Raw genomic sequence first — 18531 nt, forward strand, 5'->3', positions numbered from 1 at the left:
GAAGAGGAACTAAAAAGCGTCTTGATGAAATTGAAGAAAGAGTGTGAAAAAGTTGGCTTAAAGCTCAGCATTCAGAAAACTAAGATCATGGCATCTGGTCCCATTACTTCATGGCAAATAGATGTGGAAACAGTGACAGACTTTATTTTTTTGGGCTCCAAAATCACTGCAGATGGTGATTGTAGCCATGAAATTAAAATACGCTTACTCCTTGGAAAGAAAGTTATGACCAACCTAGACAGCATATTAAAAAGCAGAGACAAAAAAAACAGAGACATTACTTTGCCAACAAAGGTCCATCTAGTCAAGGCTGTAGTTTTTCCAGTGGTCATGTATGGATGCGAGAGTTGGACGGTGAAGAAAGCTGAGCGCTGAAGAATTGATGCTTTTGAACTGTGGTGTTGGAGAAGACTCTTGAGAGTACCTTGGAGTGCAAGGAGATCCAACCAGTCCATCCTAAAGAAGATAAGTCCTGGGTGTTCATTGGAAGGACTGATGCTGAAGGTGAAACTCCAATACTTTGGCCACCTCATGCGAAGAGTTGACTCATTGGAAAAGACCCTAATGCTTGGAAGGATTGGGGGCAGGAGGAGAAGGGATCGACAGAGGATGAGATGGCTGGATGGCATCACTGACTCGATGGACATGGATTTGGGTAGGCTCCAGGAGTTGGTGATGGACAGAGAGGCCTGGCGTACTGCGATTCATGGGGTCGCAAAGAATCGGACACAACTGAATGACTGAACTGAACTGAACTGAACTGATAGGGGCAAGTGGTTTCAGCAGAGTCAATTTTCTGTCTGTACTACTACATTTTTAACATTCGTATACCAATGCTCTGAAGCCATAAAATCAATTCTGGATGTGAGTTTTCCTATGACAGTCTGGACAGAATGTCATTGGTGATGGAGACTTATGGTCTTGGAATTCTCTAAAAATAAATGCCTTCTGCTAGGAGGCAGGCCTATCCTACAATTTAGAATATAATGCTTCAGCCCTCTAAGTCTGCAGGAATGTCTGCAATCTCACTTATGTTCCCTGTCCAGGATGTGCTTGACTGTTGCTTCTATGCCTTCATATGCCTTTATGCTTACAGAAAATGCATAAAGGTCAACAGGCCTTGAGGCATGTTATTGATTTCCAACACAGCGGCACACCCTAACTGTGAGACATTGTCTAAACAAAGTTCATTCTGGTACTGTCCTTTCTTGGTTGACAATTTCTAAAATAGTCTGATTGCTTTTTTTTGTTGTTGAACATTTAGTCATTTCATTTAATAATATAAATTAAGGTGGGGAAATCTTATGTAAGTGTATTCAAAAAAGGAAACCTTTTTCTCAAGAAAACAAATGTTTTATGGTGATGCAGACTGAATTTGAATGCCATCTCCACTGTATGTTACTGAGTAACCTTGAGCAAATTAACCACTCAGTTACCTCAACTGCAAAGGAGAATAGAAATGACTACTACACTTGATTCCAATAATTAACACACAGTAAATTCAAACTTGATAGGTAAACAAAAATATAGTAGGTGTTATTCCCCAATATACCTATATAATGAGTAGTCATAGGTCTTTATTGAGTATACAACTCAATCACTTTCCAAACTAAGCAGCAAATCTATTGTTAGATAATTCTGGCAGGAGTAAACTGAAATGCATATTTTCTTTGGAGTCAGAATTCTGTTTTAGGCAAGTGTAATGCAATTTTTCTTTGTAAATAACATGCAATTCACAAGTGAGTTGATTTGTATATGCCTAGTTATATCTGTTGTAGATCTTACTATGGCCCAAGAGGGTGGTATCCAGTTTGCAAAAGTTATTACTCATCTGTTTTATTGGCCTGGGGTTTTAAAGCAATATCTGTTCTGTATGAACAGATATTTTTAACAGATATTTTAACTTTAATCCCATTAGAAACAAAAACAAAAGTAGTTCAGTAAATTAGAAAGTTAATTCTTTAAATTTGTATCCTCTTTAAAATAAAGCTTTATAACAAATGTATTTTTCCTACAAACAGTATCTTCAAAAAATAGACTAAAGGGGATGCTTCATCTGAATTTTATCGTAGATAGCTAATCCCTGAAAAAACTGAAATATAGGCTGAACCATCTGGATGGGAATTCCTGGAGAACATCTGACCTTTGCCCTCTAGGGTCTTTGGTGCATGTCAGCAGCTACTGAACATCAACTTTGTGTCAATCACTGAGTTTGTTATGCTGGGTATGATAGTCCTGGCAACAGTAGGATTTGCTTAGGATTTAGAAGAACACAGTTTTTAAAATTCTGATCTTGATGAGATATTTCCTCATCTCTATAATAGGAATTATTTATATTTCTCTAGATTGGCTCTTGTAGCAATCAAATGAAATAATGTATGCAGTAGTTCTTTATAAACATTTATTTAACAAGGATATCCTGCTGGAATATATATATGTATGTATATATAGCTATATATATCTATATATGGTACTGAGAAGGCGATGGCACCCCACTCCAGTACTCTTGCCTGGAAAGTCCCATGGACGGAGGAGCCTGGTAGGCTGCAGTCCATGGGTCAGAAAGAGTTGGATACGACTGAGTGACTTCACTTTCACTTTTCACTTTCATGCATTGGAGAAGGAAATGGCAACCCACTCCAGTGTTCTTGCCTGGAGAATCCCAGGTAAAGCCTGGTGAGCTGCCGTCTATGGGGTCGCACGGAGTCAGACACAACTGAAGCGACTTAGCAGCAGCAGCAGCAGCTAGTGGTAAAGAACCCGCCTGCCATGCCAATGCAGAAGACATAAGAGACGTGGGCTTGATCCCTGGGTTGGGAAGATCCCCTGGAAGAGGGCATAGAAACCCACTCTAGTATTCTGGCCTGGAGAATCCCTGGACAGAGGAGCCTGGCGGGCTACAGTCCATAGGGTCCCAAAGAGTTGGACAGGACTTGAAGCAACTTAGCACGCACACATACTCCCTGCTGGTACACATACACACACACAGACACCATGTTACGAATATCCTAGAATTGAACATCTCAGTAGATGAAGTTGGCTCTATTTTCTAGGTTACTTGCAAAATGTTATTTTGTATTAGAGTTCTGTTATTTCATTTCCCTTATTAATTTTTCAAAATAAAGCTTACTAAATGTCAAATGATCATTATAGAAAATTTGGAAACTATAGGGGAAAAAAAGACAGATAAAACCTTCTGCCTTCCAGTACCACCACTCCGAGTTGAGTTAATCACCGTTAACATTTTGATGACTTCTTTAGTCATGTTTCCTCACCTGGAGACAAGCCACCCTTTAGGTGTGTGCAGCTGGGACGGCACGAGCTGCAACCTCACTGCCAGCTGGTGGTACAAACAGACAAACTGAAATTACAGGAAGATCAGAAATCTTCAAAACACAGAAGCCACAGACGTCTTAAGTGTCCGGAAACCTCTTCCCAGCCTACGTTTTGCGAACTAAGCTAGCAATAGCGATCGGGGCTCAGGGTGCATTTCTGGATGCTCTTCACTCCTCCTGTCCTTCATTCGCATCCGACGAGTCATTACGCTTTTGTAATTCGAGTTAACATTTTAAACACTCTCTCCCTCCGGAGCACCGCTTTTCCAAACACGCTTTCACCAGGTGAGGGGCACTTGCCTGTGACTCTGAGCCCCTGAGAGTCTTCCCCAGGGCATTCTGGCTCACCTCCTGCCGCGGATGCAGGCTCAGTTACTGGCAGACTAGGTTTCTCCCCTGGCCCCCGCCCCGCACCTCCCCATCCCCTGGAGAAGCGGAATAAAAGACCAGCTCCCGGGCCGGGACGTGCAGCCGGGTGAGCGCAGCCCGTTGGCCGAGCGCGCGGGGCCACCGCCGGGCACCCCTCCCGCTCCCCGCGCCGCCTCCAGCGCCAGTGACAGCGCGCCCTCCGGGCTCGGGAGCGGCGGCGCCGAACAATCCGGGGCAGGGCTCGCCTCGCCGGTGACATCACTCCCGAAGATACTCCCCGCTCTCAGCGCCTGCCTTCGCGAGGCGGCCGTCCGTTTGTCGGTTTCCTTCCGTCCGCTGCTGGACAGGGCTCACTGCCGGCCGGGGACAGAGCCGGGCACCGAGGAGGAGCGCCGGGACCTGGAGGAGGAAGCGGGGAGCGGAGGCAGCGGGGAAACGAGGACCCCGGCAGGTGACAAGCATGAAATTCAGCCCAGCTCACTACTTGCTGCCTCTCCTGCCGGCGCTGGTCCTCGGCACCAGGTGAGTCCGGGAGCCTGAGTGACCGAGGGGCGCTGCCCGCAGGTCACCGGTGGGGGCCAAGGACAGACGCCTCGGCTGTTTGCATCTCCCGCCGAAGTTGGGCGGGGGGCTAGCGGGGAGGTCTCTATAATTCAGACTCTGAAATTCTTCTGGGGGGCTGGAACCCCTTTCTAGTTATCCGAGTCCTTAAAGAAATCCTCGTATTCCTCCCAGTGAGGGGACCGAGTGCTCCTTTCAAAGACGCGTTTCCCTCCAGCCCTAGTAGTAGCCGACAGATAACACGCGGATTGGAGACAACATAAAGAAAGGGAATTAGACAGACAAGGAGAAGGTTGTCACCAGGCACTGTCTCTGTACATTGGAGCTATCTCAATAGCCACATAGATTACCTCCTCCCCTAAGTGTGTCTGATTTTAAGGCACGGGGAACCAGAGGAAAAAGTGACAAATCTTGGGAAATGGTTAGCCGTGTACAAAAGTTCCCGGACTTGTGAAATAGACTGCTTTAACATCTTGATTGGGCTGACTGGTCTTGGCTGTCCTGTGAACAGGTCTAATTAAAGAGCACGCAGGCTATTAAAAGTTAGAAGACACTCTCAGAGTGCTGATGCAAGGACCCTAGTCAGAAACAGTTAAGTACTGTATTCCATCACTGGCCATAGATGGGACATTAAGCCCAAGCACAGTGGAGCTATTTTTAGTGAAGGTTTAAAATGCAGTGATTGAAAAGAGTTTTGTGACTCCCCACTGTTGATCAAGTCCCAAAGTTGGTGATGGGTTTGCATTCTTCTTCCACAAGGGCAAAACAAAGGTGGACTGTTTCATTGCCCAGGACTGAGCCTTTATTCTGCATGGCCTGAACATCATATTGGCAGCAGTCTCTCTGCCTTGGCCACTATAAAATAAAATGACCCATACAGGATGAGGATCTTTTCAAATCTATGTGAATGGAAACCTTATCTGATTATGTGTCTGGTGGATAATAAAGAGGGGAAATAGGATTATAGCTAATTCTGAAATTGAGAAGTATAAAGGAAAGTCATTATCTGTGAAAAATGAGGGCAGCAAAATTCTTGATTCCACTTCTAGTGGACACACCCTCTATCAGGCTCTTCTAACCCAACTTTCTTTTGAGTGTGAGGACTGTTTGATGTAGCCCCAAGAGTTGAAGAACTTAGTCGTTGCTTGCAAACAAAACCCAGGTAACTTTCCTAGGCTAAAATTCAGTATAAATCGGATTCTTTATTTTCTTTTAGGGTTGCTCATTACTGGAGTTGACAAAATGCAGATGGTTTTAAAATCACTGCCCCCTGATACTATAATAACTTGTTCCAATTACAGAGCCCATTTTAATGTCTGTGTCTAACTCTAAACAATTCAGTTCAAATCTTGCATAACAGTTATTTTTTAAAGTGTCCTGCCACTTACTCTGAACTCTTGTGTTATGGTTTAGTAATTACTTGTGGCTTCTTCTAGAGAAAGCAAATTCTCCAAGTTTGGGGCACTTGAGTAGGTGCTTGTCAATAAGTTCAGAAAATTATAAATATTTAAACAATGGAAACTCTGCCCACAATGATTTTTAAGTACAGTGAATCGTTAGTGTTCCAAAAGTACATTTGCTTTTTCAGGACACTATAATTTAAGTGACTCAGAAAACTCTATAGTCTCTAGCTTCCAAAGTTTTAATGTTGGTTTTATAATGCAAAAACAAAGAGCCATCGGCTTATAAAACTTAATTCTTATAAATAAACATTTTTTAAAAAGTCAATGCACATTTTGCAGCAAAAACTGAATGAACTGTCCCTAGCTTACTTTAGATAGGAAATATCTGCAGTGTTTGTGGTGTGTGAAAACTGACCAGCCTTCTTTAAATTTTCCCTCTTGCCCACTCAACAAAAAGAACACACTGGGCCTAAAAGAGTGAAACTTTTCCTAATGGGCTGTATGTCTTTTTATTGTGATTACTCTGTAACAAGTAATGTTACTGGATACCCAGATTACTTAGTGAAAATCAGAGAACTTGACAATGAATTTGGAACTATCAATATGTCATTTTGCCAAAAAGAACTTATATTTCAGTGAACTGCAGCAGAAGCCTATTCTCTTTGTAATATTTAAGAGTTCTTGTAGGCATTTGGTTAATGTGTGGGTTAGAACCTGAGCTGAACAGGTTTGCAAGAATAATTGCATTAGTAGAGATGAGCTTATTGTCCTGCTGAGAAAAAAACTCTTGTAGCTGAGCTATGGCCACCTGTGATAGTGGGTTTTCTAGCCAAAGACTTCTGGCTAACTTAATTTTTTAGTCAGTGGTCCTATGTGTGAAGCCAAAGGCATTTCACCTGCTTCAGTCATGTTGAATGCATTAGCAAAGGGTGGCAGTTGCAAGATTTTCCTATATCTTCTGGGTGTTATCAGTTGTCTGTTATTATTAAGTTCTTTTCAAAGTGTTAAAAATGTAGATCTGAGACTTTTGATGTGTATTTGTTTCAACATCTTTTTTCTGGGTATAGCTCTTTTATACCTTGCTGTTATCCTTCCAATAGGGCTAAATTCAGTTCTGCTTTAAGGTAAAGGAATGTGTTCACTAAAGCAAATGCTCCAATTAGAGAAGGATGGTTACTATATAATAGTGTTCTACCCACAAGGATGAAAACTCTAAAGCAGTTCTGCCTTTTAAATATGAATTTTTGAATAGCTTTCTGTTTTTGTTTGTTTCTTATGCCTGCATTTTCTATAGCAACTTTAGATGCTGAAGCACAAAAAAAATCCATCATTTTCACCATAATGAACAACATCTATGCTCCTCAGTCAGAGCTACTTAATTTGTCCTGTATGCGTGCATGCTAAGTCACTTCAGTTGTGTCCAACTCTTTGTGACCCTATGGAGTGTAGCCCGGCAGGCTCCTCTGTCCATGGGATTCTTCAGGCAAGAATACTGGAGTGGGTTGTCATGCCCTCTTCCAGGGATCAAACTCATGCCTCTTATGTCCTGCATTGGCAGGGGGGTTCTTTACCACTAGCGCCCACCCTGGAAGCCCAGTTTGTCCTGAAAGAAAGCTAAATGTTCACCTTGAACAGTAGCCAAGAACTGTTTTCTGTTTTACAGCTAAACCTCATAGATTTTAAAAGAGCTGTTTAATTTTCTAGCATATTGTCTCTCCTGTTTATAAAGTACATATAAATTTTTTTTAAAAAATGAGTTAATGTTATGAATAATATAGCTAATGCAGAAAGCCATTTAACCTATGCACAAATAAATGTGATCAAAGAAAGCAAACATATCTTCGGAATAGATTGACTATACTTTTTAAACAGCCTGATTCTGTAGAAGCATTAAATGCTATTCGAAGGCAGTCAGCAATTCATTTCAGAAAGAAGCAGCATAGGTTTAGAAAGGAATAGTAGGGTGAAAAAAGTCTTTAGAAGTTCTCGGTGAAAAGAGACCCATGGAGTGCTGGAGAAGGCTCATCCTTTTAGTCTGCTGAACCTCTTGTTCCTTTCTGCTGTGTTTCCACTGTCACTACCTTTGGTTTTAAATGACTTAATGGGGAGAGAACGTGGCAGGGAGGAGTGAAGGTCTACTGACTTCTGGTGGTTTTCCATCAAGCAAGAACTTTAAGCAGATGGTCGGTTATGGTCCTCCCAACAGGAGTCACCTTAGAGGTGTGTCCTGGGCCCTCTGACCGGCAGTCATATCACGTGTTTATTTTGGAATCCTATTTTTAGATGGTACTATATATTGAAGATGCCCCAGGCTCCTATTTGCTCCACCCTAAATCTAACCAAGTTGATGGATAGGATAAAGGAAAGATGAGCTACAGTAATAACCCAATAAGCACCAAAATATTTTCTCTGTAAACAAAATAAATTTGATATTGGTAGGAGTCTTACTATAACTCCCCCACATTGATCTGCGGAAGTATGTTTTTTTTTTGGTCCCAAGCCCTGAACACATGTGTGTGTAGAGTCTTACCCTCTACACACCTTTATGTGACGCAGCATAAATGTCTTGGTCAAAATTGCCCCATTCTGTGTAACTGCACTAGAGAAATGTATTTTCTAGGCTAAGAGGATATTAACAAAAATGTTCTGACTTTTTAAATCCCTTTTGTGCATCTTAATTGCCTGTTTTGAATAGCAGTTTTTTTTTTTTTTTAATGACTTATTTGGGGACTATCTTTGTGCGTTAAATTTTCTTTATAACCAGTGAAAGAGACTTCTCAAATTGAATTGACAGTACAAATGTCCCAGGCCAAACTCTATGTAACTGAAAGGGAGAACTTGATCTACCCACCAGGAAGCAAAAATCACTGCAACCACTGGTGGGGCTTTATGGATGTAATAAAATCATGCTTTCTCATGTATGTTATGAGAGTGCTTGTATGTGGTTGGGTGCACGGGTGCCTATTTTTGACTGACTTCTAGAAGAAAATCTTTTTTAATAAATAGTGCTACATCATTTAAGTAACCTGCTTAAGCAGATAATGTTTAATATTAACCTTTCTTCTCTAGAAAACCCCCCAAAATCCATTTGAATCTTCATATCTTAAGATTCAGAAATCTTTTCATATTCACACATCAAAAATGCAAGTTAGTTGTTCCATAAGTCATCAAGGCAATTAATAAATTAGTTACAAATACATATAGCTAGAATCTAGTTATATTCAGAAATATTTATAAATAAAGTTGTATAAATATTAACAATATTTTAAACAAAGCTTAAAGTGTGAACAGAGGAAAGAGCAAATACTGTCAATTAAGCAGTATTAGAAATACCTTTTGCTGAGGATAATGAAAGAAAAAATATTTTGTAATCGACTTTAATAGCTGTGAGAAGAAGAGAAGCGAAAAGCAAAGGAGAAAAGGAAAAATATTCCCATCTGAGTGCAGAGTCCCAAAGAATAGCAAGGAGAGAGAAGAAAGCCTTCCTCAGCAATCAATGCAAAGAAATAGAGGAAAACAATAGAATGGGAAAGAGTAGAGATCTCTTCAAGAAAATTAGAGATACCAAGAGAACATTTCATGCAAAGATGGGCTTAATCAAGGACCGAAATGGTATGGACCTAACAGAAGCAGAAGATATTAAGAAGAGGTGGCAAGAATACACAGAAGAACTGTACAAAAAAGATCTTCACGACCCAGATAATCACGATGGTGTGATCACTTACCTAGAGCCAGACAACCTGGAGTGCAATGCCAAGTGGGCCTTAGGAAGCATCACTACGAACAAAGCTAGTGGAGGTGATGGAATTCCAGCTGAGCTATTTCAAATCCTGAAAGATGATGCTGTGAAAGTGCTGCACTCAACATGCCAGCAAATTTGGAAAAGTCAGCAGTGGCCACAGGACTGGAGAAGGTCAGTTTTCATTCCAATTCCAAAGAAAGACAATGCCGAAGAATGCTTGAACTACCTCACAACTGCACTCATCTCACACTCTAGCAAAGAAATGCACAAAATTCTCCAAGCCAGGCTTCAGCAATACATGAACCGTGAACTTCCAGATGTTCAAGCTGGTTTTAGAAAAGGCAGAGGAACCAGAGATCAAATTGCCAACATCCGCTGGATCATTGAAAAAGCAAGAGATTTCCAGAAAAACGTATATTTCTACTTTATTGACTATGCCAAAGCCTTTGGCTGTGTGGATCACAATAAACTGTGGAAAATTCTGAAAGAGATGGGAATACCAGACCACCTGACCTGCCCCTTGAGAAATCTGTATGTGGGTCAGGAAGCAACAGTTAGAACTGGACATGGAACAACAGACTGGTTCCAAATAGGAAAAGGAGTACGTCAAGGCTGTATATTGTCACCCTGCTTATTTAACCTACAAGCAGAGTACATCATGAGAAACGCTGGAGTGGAAGAAGCACAAGCTGGAATCAAGATTGCTGGAAGAAATATCAATAACCTCAGATATGCAGATGACACCACCCTTATGGCAGAAAGTGAAGAAGAACTAAAGAGCCTCTTGATGAAAGTGAAAGAGGAGAGTGAAAAAGTTGGCTTAAAGCTCAACATTCAGAAAACTCAGATCATGGCCTCTGGTCCCATTACTTCATGGCAAATAGATGGGGAAACAGTGGCTGACTTTATTTTTCTGGGCTCCAGAATCACTGCAGATGGTGATTGTAGCCATGAAATTAAAAGATGCTACTCCTTGGAAAGAAAGTTATGACCAACCTAGATAGCATATTAAAAAGCAGAGACATTACTTTGCCAACAAAGGTCCATCTAGTCAAGGCTATGGTTTTTCCAGCGGTCATGTATGGATGTGAGAGTTGGACAGTGAATAAAGCTGAGCACTGAAGAATTGGTGTTTTTGAACTGTGGTGTTGGAGAAGACTCTTGAGAGTCCCTTGGACTGCAAGGAGATCCCACCAGTCCATACTAAAGGAGATCAGTCCTGGTGTTCATTGGAAGGACTGATGTTGAAGCTGGAAACTCCAATATTTTGGCCACCTGATGTGAAGAACTGACTCATTGGAAAAGACCCTGATGTTGGGAAAGATTGAGGGCAGGAGGAGAAGGGGATGGAAGATGATGAGATGGTTGAATGGTATCACCGACTCGATGGAGATGAGTTTGGGTAAACTCCGGGAGGTGATGGACAGGGAGGCCTGGCATGCTATGGTTCATGGGGTCACAAAGAGTCAGACACGATTGACTGAACTGAACTGAACTGAATCAACTTTAATGTTGTTCAACTTTCGCTAGTTGTGTGATGTTAGATGAATTGCTTATCCTCTTTATCCAGTTTCCTCATGTAGAAAATAGGACTACTCATAGAAATTACCTGAAGGGGACTGTGGTAAAGACTGAGTACACCTAAAAAAAAAAAAAAAAAAAAAGAGTTTACCATATTTCCTGGAATATAAAATTGCTTAACAGAGATTAGCCCATGCAGCTAGTACTATATGGTTAATATTTTCATGAAATTTTGGTGTCTGTGAATAAATGAAAACTTGGCTGCAGTCAGTTGGAAGATAGAAAATTCACTAGAGTGACAGTCATCATGCAAAAGAAAGAAAAGATTGCCAAAAGAGGGGAAGCAGGAAAAATAATGAGGATTACCTGGTAACTCTCCTGGCTCTTTAAAATGTGTTTTGATGGCCAAGTGCTGTGGACTTTCATGAACTCCATGAAAAATTGTGACATTTTCTTTCACCATATAGAATATGATTGAGCACAAAAGTACATACTTAGATATTTAACTTATATAGCTACAAGTAAGTTAAATTGCATTTAAAGTGCATAAATTGTTGAGTCAAAACCGTGAGCATAAGCATCAATGAATACAAAAGGATGTGTTCAAGCTGCGTAGACAAGATTGATACAAAAGTTTCTACAACTTTATTTTCTACCTGTTAATCAATTTCATCATCCATCAGCAAGCTCTATAAAGTACAGAGATTTAGGAAAATTGCAGAAAGAAAATGTAGGTTTTTTTTTCTACTATTGACAACAATTTGAGAACTGCTGATACAGTGAAAGCTTAACTACTATATGTCTTAAGAAACATCACATAAAAGGGACTTTATACTAAACCAGCTTGGAAAACAGCTCTAGAGATCGTGTGCTCTCAACTAGAGTACGTATATTTTATCATAAACTCTTCATAGTTGTACCATGGAATTCTGACCATTTAAGGAAAACAATGTGTATGTTTCTGCCATAGATTACTCTATGTGCATGCATATGTGTCTGTGTATGTCATTTGAGTGGATCATAGAACAGGGAATAATTTGCTGCTAAAATTTCTTTGCTGGTAAAGAAAAGGCATAGATCATGTTAAATCTGCATCAGAAAAGAGCATGTATTTACTGGGACATTTAGAAAAGTCGCTTCATGTTTGTAAGATGCAAAAAACAAAATATCAAAAGTAAACCATTTTATTCAGGCACAAGCTAAAGTTCAACCAAATAAATGCTGTGCTTTGAAAATGCTTTCATAAACACTAGGAGACATCGTTATACTATAGGTAGTGATTGCTTTGCAATTATGTCTGACTTGTTTGGTGCCGCTTTCGAGTGTTTTAATCTCTTTGAGTGTACTTTAAAGAGTCTGTTATTGGGAAGCATGCTGTGAATGTAAGGTTGTGTTCTCATCCAAAGCCCGTCATATTAGAGGTGAGAAAACCAAGGTCCAGTATGACTGAGACCGGAGGAAACCAAAACAGGTACCCAGAACTTTCTGCAGTGCTCTCCTCTATCATGTGACCACTGTCCACATCATCGCTTCTGTAAGTAAGCCACATTGGTATCATTGCTGCCTACTTTATATCCAAAACTATTCTAGGTATTGTAGAGTATAAAGTAATTTAAGTTCTCTGGCCACACAGAATCATGATAGAACAACAGGCTACAGTCAAAGGGAATTACAGTAATGAGTTGGACACCATTTGTTCACCTGTATTCAGCTGTTTTTGTTTTGAAGAATGAGTTGACTTTGAAAAGATTCCAGGTCATTTTCAAAACCAAAAGCAGCATTACAAATGAGTTCTCACATTTGTACACAGTTTACCTGATAAGAGATACACCTATAATGGTTCCTCTTAGCTTTTGACTTCTATTGTAAGGTGATTTTTTTGGTACCTTTGGAATCTTCTCTTTGAAGCTCTTTTCTGTAGTCGTATTTCCTAGGAGATTTGCTTGCATATTCCTTACCTATTAAACTTATACTGCAAACTGTGTGGTATTGTTCAGTGGGTAGCCTACTGAACTTAGTTCCTAAATATGCCCATGTCTAGCTTTAACTTATGGTGACATTACATTTCGTTTGGTTTATATATCTCTATACTTTCATCATAGCCTATCAACATTTTATAGTAACATTTTTTAGGGTGAAGTGGTAATAGGTTTTATTCTACACATGCATATCATTAATGTGCTTCCTTTGGATAGATTTCTTAACCATTCTGAGACTTAACTTTCTCATCTATACAGTGGAAAATAATAATGTCCAACATTTAAGGCCATTAAGATTGAAGAAAGGATATTTAAGTTCTATTTTAGTGCATGCACATATCTATATTTTTGGTCCTTCAAGAAATCCCAAAACGTGTTAGCTATTACTGTGTGTAGAAATTAAAATTTAGTGTAGTGTGTTGATTTTATACTAGATACCTCAAGCAGTCAAAATTTAATATTTTTATTAAAAATCAAAGTAAATCATTCCCCTAAGTGAATTTCAAAGTTCTTGAGTGACACAGCCAAAATAATAAATCATAGTTTATTCCTGATATGATTATTCTAGGGGTGGGTTCTGGAGGAAATTGAACTCAGTGAAAATGCTCCTTAGGAAAACATGGAACAAAAAGCATGCAGTGACCCACGCCTTCTAAAGTAGTCCTTTCAGCTGAGCTAAGGTATCGACAAAGACGAATGCAGACTCCAGGCCAGCCTTTACCTCATGTCCCTGTAGATGATGTGACTTTCTGTGACTTCTCTTGTTTATCATCAAAAGGGTTTCTAGTTCCACATCCTTCAGACTCTGTTCAACACACAACTCTGAGCTTCTAGAAACACTTACCCAGTGAGAGTTTGAGGTTAATGAGGTAGAGATTACAGAAAGCGTTTGTGGGATCCTATGTGTTAAATCCAAAAACATGGAATAACAAACAGACTTTGAGTCAGCCTTCCTAGCTACATGAGTTTAGAAATGTTAATTAACATCCCTTTAGGCTTCCCTTGTGGCTCAGATGGTAAAGAATCTGCCTGCAGTGCAGGAGACCCTGGGTCAGGAAGATCCCCTGGAGAAGAGCATGGCTACCCACTCCAGTATTCTTGTCTGGAGAATTCCATGGACAGAGGAACCTGGCAGTCTATGGAAGCGCAGAGAGTCGGACACGACTGAATGACTAACACAGCCACATTTTTCTCATCAATGAAGAGGCGATAACATTGCCTTTCTCATAGATTTGTCAAGAGGATCAAATAAACTAATGTACATAAAAAGTAATGTCTAGCACAAAGAAATACAACTCAGCATATTACCAATCTTACATCACTTGATTGAGAGGATCAGAGAGATTTTACCCTAACAGAATGTACTTGCATGTCAGAAAGAGCAGTCTTTAAAAACTTTTACTTGGTATAGGTAAGACAAAAGTTTTGTTGTTCAGTCACTATGTAGCACACCAGGTTTCTCTGTCCTTCATTATTTTGGAGAGTTTGCTCAAACTCATGTCCATTGTGTCAATGATGTCATCCTACCATCTCAAAAGTGTTGGTGAACAGATTTTGGAAATCAGCCGTGTCTTCCCTTATTATAGATGAAAACAAGCAAACAAACAAATACACTTGAATGGAGAATGCGCTTCTCCAGCTCCTGTGGATGATTTGAGGCCAATGTGAAAGTCAATTCTAAATCACCCTAATCAATTCTGGTTAGGAACACTGATTTAAACATGTACAACACCCTCAAGAAAAATATTATGGGAAACGAGTATGATGATCTAACTTCTATTCTGAATTTGATGGCTTCAAATTGTGTTGTTAATAATGTTGCTAACCTAGTTAAATGTTAAATATAGTTATTGAAATTATATTACCACATCACACAAATGCCTTTAAAGAAGATTCATTTGTCAAGTTTAAGATGGCAGAATCAAAAGATATATCTTAGAGGAGTAGGACAGCATAAATACAAACAAGCCTTTGGACTAGTTGACGATTCTTGATTTTAAAATTAAGCAGTCTCATAGTGGGGTATGGTTAGTCTTGATCTCCACAGAATGGTGGAGAAGGGGTGGGATGGCAGAAGGAAATGAGAAGCCTAATACTCTAGGGCACTTTGAATGCTGTGTGCATGAGCAGAGATGGTAGGAATAGAAAAGAAAGTCTGTAAGCATTAGCTTTCCTTTTTTTTTTTTTCTTTTGCTTTCTGTCATTTTCTTTTTAATTTTGTCTTTCCTTATGCTAGCAGTCATTCAGTGCTGGTCTTTGCAGTAAACTAAGTCCTTAGCTTTGGACAGGAAAGGTGGGGCTGCGAGGTGGAGAGGGGATCATTTGAATTCTAAAGGAAATAAGGAAATGCATGAAAAATTGAAGTGACGTATTGGCAAGAAGCAGATATGGTTGAGTAAGCTTTATAATGTTGAGAACATCTTCAGATGCCACAAAGTGAAATGTGAGCTCATTCTACAAAGAAAAGTTCATAGAAAAATGTTCATATAAAAATGGGGGCAGACATTTTTTTCTGCCACTACAATTTAGAAAAATATTGAATCCCTTATCTATATCTTTATTTCATTTGGTATTGTATACAACATTTGAATTACAGATTCATCCAGTAATGCTGAGGACTCAACATCGCCCTGCAGGGTGCCAGATGCTTACTCTCTGCCACTCAGCCCTTACTTTCTTGCAACACATTAATTATTCCTGTACCTGTTTTATCACTAAAGAGAAGGAGTTTGGGGCGAATTAAACACTTAGTCCACATTTTCCTAGATCTTAGCTCATCATTTCTAAGAATCATTTTATGAATGAAACTATAGCAATGCCCATAACGTCTAATCTCTGTATAAATTCACACTGAAGAAAAAAATAACTTAAAAATAAGAATTGCTGAAATTAAACTGCGCTGGCAAGTAGCTGCATGTTTGCATGACGTGGGACAGGCTACATTAAAAACATTCTTAAAGGAGCCAAATAAATTTGTTAGTTTTAAACTTGATAAATTGGAACCGTCATTATAAGTACACAATTTGCAAGTTAATTTCAGTACTTCTATGTAGAAAACATGTGTGGCAGACTAATATTTTTCGAAGTACACTCCTCGTTGTACCTAAGTCAGAATCCCCAGGACATTAAAAAGTCTACTTCCTTGTTCCTACTGCAGACAGTTTAGATTTTCTGAGGAAAGGGCCAAGGAATTTTCATTTGAATGTGGAATTTGGATGCTTTCTATACACAGGAAAATTTGAAAACCAATATTTGAAACTGTAGTGTCTACAACACTTTGATATCTTGCATATTTGCTTAACGTGGACATTGCAGAAAAATGGAAAGACAGTGCTGCTTTGACAAAAATCACATCAATTTTCATATGTAGGTAAATAAATTTAATAGATGAGTATCTTGTCACATACCAGGCTGCATTTATCAGTCAAGTTACATGAAAATAATTCTCTGCCTCCTCTGCTTTTCTACAGAGGACTGAGAAAATGCTCAAATAAACTGAATGATATAAAACTATATGACTTGGACTTATCAAGGCATAACTCTCTTTAGAAAATACTTGACAGTGAGGTGAAATCTTACAGATAACACTGAAAAGAATGAAAACTTACCTCAACATCCTTCTTCACGTTCATCAGTTCAAGGTATATGATAAAGAGGCGATGAAAACTAAGATCTGCACTTGAAGCTATATAAATGCCTGTTGTTCTTCTACTTGGGGCAGGAAATTTGAGTTTTTAGACCAAGTAGGAATAATATTTAGCCTGGTAAAATGAAACTGTTGATCCCCCTCACCTTCATTAGCAGCAGTTGGTTTTGACTGATGTGGAAAATCAAATTGATTCAATTAATTTTACTCAATTGAATTAAATTGATTCAATTAATATTAATTTCAATTAATATTAAATAGAATAAGAAAAACTGTGTCATCCATACTGTCTTAGTTCTCATCTTCTCTGCAATATTAGTTCTTCTGGAGAAATAAATTGAAAGATGATTTGATAATAGGGAAGAACTAACAGGTGCTATCTTAAACTAGGTTAATCCTCACAGAAGACTTACTTGTGAGGTGGTTGCTATTGTTGCTTTCCTTTTATATCTGTGGAAACTAAGGCACCGCAGGGATTAGACTAGAGTCCTAGGCTATAAAGTGGTGAGTGAAAGTGAAAAGTGAAAGTGTTAGTCACTCCCTCCTGTTCCTGTTTGGCTCAGATGGTAAAAAATCTGCCTATGGCGCAGGAGACCTGAGTTCCATCCCTGGGTCAGGAAGATCCCCTGGCGAAGGAAATGGCAACCCACTCCAGTACTCTTGCCTGGAGAATTCCACAGACAGAGGAACCTAGAGGGTTATAGTCCATGGGGTTCCAAAGAGTCGGACACAGCTGAGTGACGAACACTTCCCACTCCTGTCCGACTCTGCAACCTCATGGGCTGTGGCCCGCTAGGCTCCCAGGTGCTGCTGTGCTTATTCGCCCAGCCCTGTCCGACTCTGTGACCCCCGGGGACTGTGGCCTGCCAAGGCTTCTCTGTCCATGGGGATTCTCCTGCTTTGCCAGTGGATTCTTTAGCAGCTGAGCTCCCAGGGAAGCCCCAGGCTCCCAGGCGACGTGAAATGAAAGTCTCTCAGTCATGACCGACTCTTTGCAACCCCATGAAATTCCCCCCTGGAATTCTCCAGGCCAGAATACTGGAGTGGGTAGCCTTTCCCTTCCCCAAGGGAGCTTCCCAAACCAGGGATCAAACCCAGGTCTCCCACATTGCGGGCAGATTCTTTACCAGCTGAGGCAGAAGGGAGGCCCTAGGCTCCTAGGTAGTGGAGCCTAAAGTCAGACACCAAATAGCCCTTTAGCCCATCACTGTGCTGAAGCGTCTCCTAGTGTGTAACGTAAAACACTGGAATGACCCTAAATCAGAAATAGCCTCCTGTGTTCTGATTTACACATTGAGAAGTTGTAAATATGTGACTTCCTCTCACGCTCTAAGCTCACAACTAAGTATAACAAAAGATCCTTTCTTTATAGTTCTTACAAAAATAATGTTCATTTTGTTTTGTTTACATTGTGAAAGAAAAATAATCATGTATTTGTATGATACTGTCTTTCTTTGTGGATGTCGTTTTCCAGAGTCGCACCAGTGACTTGTAGTGTCTTACTGTTTGGCTCCAGGTGGCTTCCAGGTTTCAGCTGTGGAGCTTAGAAACCTAAGGTGGGAATCACACTGACCTGCCCTAACTGCAGCTTAGCCCTTTCTACCTGTGCAATCCTGGGGAAGTTGTCTTACTGCCTGGGCTCATAATTTAATTTTTAAAATTATAATAGTAGTTAAAGGTTATTGTTAGATTTCTGTGTGTAAGAACTGTACTATACATTTCTTTAGGATTACTTTAATTAATGCTCTTTTGTACTTCATAAAAGTACTTTATAGATTAGGACATTGAGGATCAGAGAAGTTAATATATCTAAAAATCACAAAATTACTAAGGTAGAGGTGAAATTTGAGCCAGTGATTTAATAGGCATAGCTTCAAGGTCTGGGTCTTATACAGTGAACATTAACACTGAAATCTATGATGTCAGGCATTTGGAAGGTATTTCAGAAACAAAGGAGCTGCTGAAAATCACAGGA

General features: G+C 39.9%; 1 protein-coding gene across 1 annotated transcript in view; it reads left to right on the plus strand.

The window, feature by feature from the left end:
* Window positions 1-4140: 4140 nt before the first annotated feature.
* Window positions 4141-18531, plus strand: part of LUZP2 (leucine zipper protein 2) — a 476247-nt gene continuing 461856 nt past the window's right edge. Inside the window, exon 1 of the mRNA XM_061158485.1 lies at window positions 4141-4226. Coding sequence (XP_061014468.1) covers window positions 4165-4226 — 62 coding nt within the window. The 5' untranslated portion in view covers window positions 4141-4164. The remainder of the gene's footprint in view (window positions 4227-18531) is intronic.

This window comes from Dama dama, chromosome 2 (genome assembly GCF_033118175.1).
Source record: "Dama dama isolate Ldn47 chromosome 2, ASM3311817v1, whole genome shotgun sequence".
Lineage (NCBI taxonomy): Eukaryota > Metazoa > Chordata > Mammalia > Artiodactyla > Cervidae > Dama > Dama dama.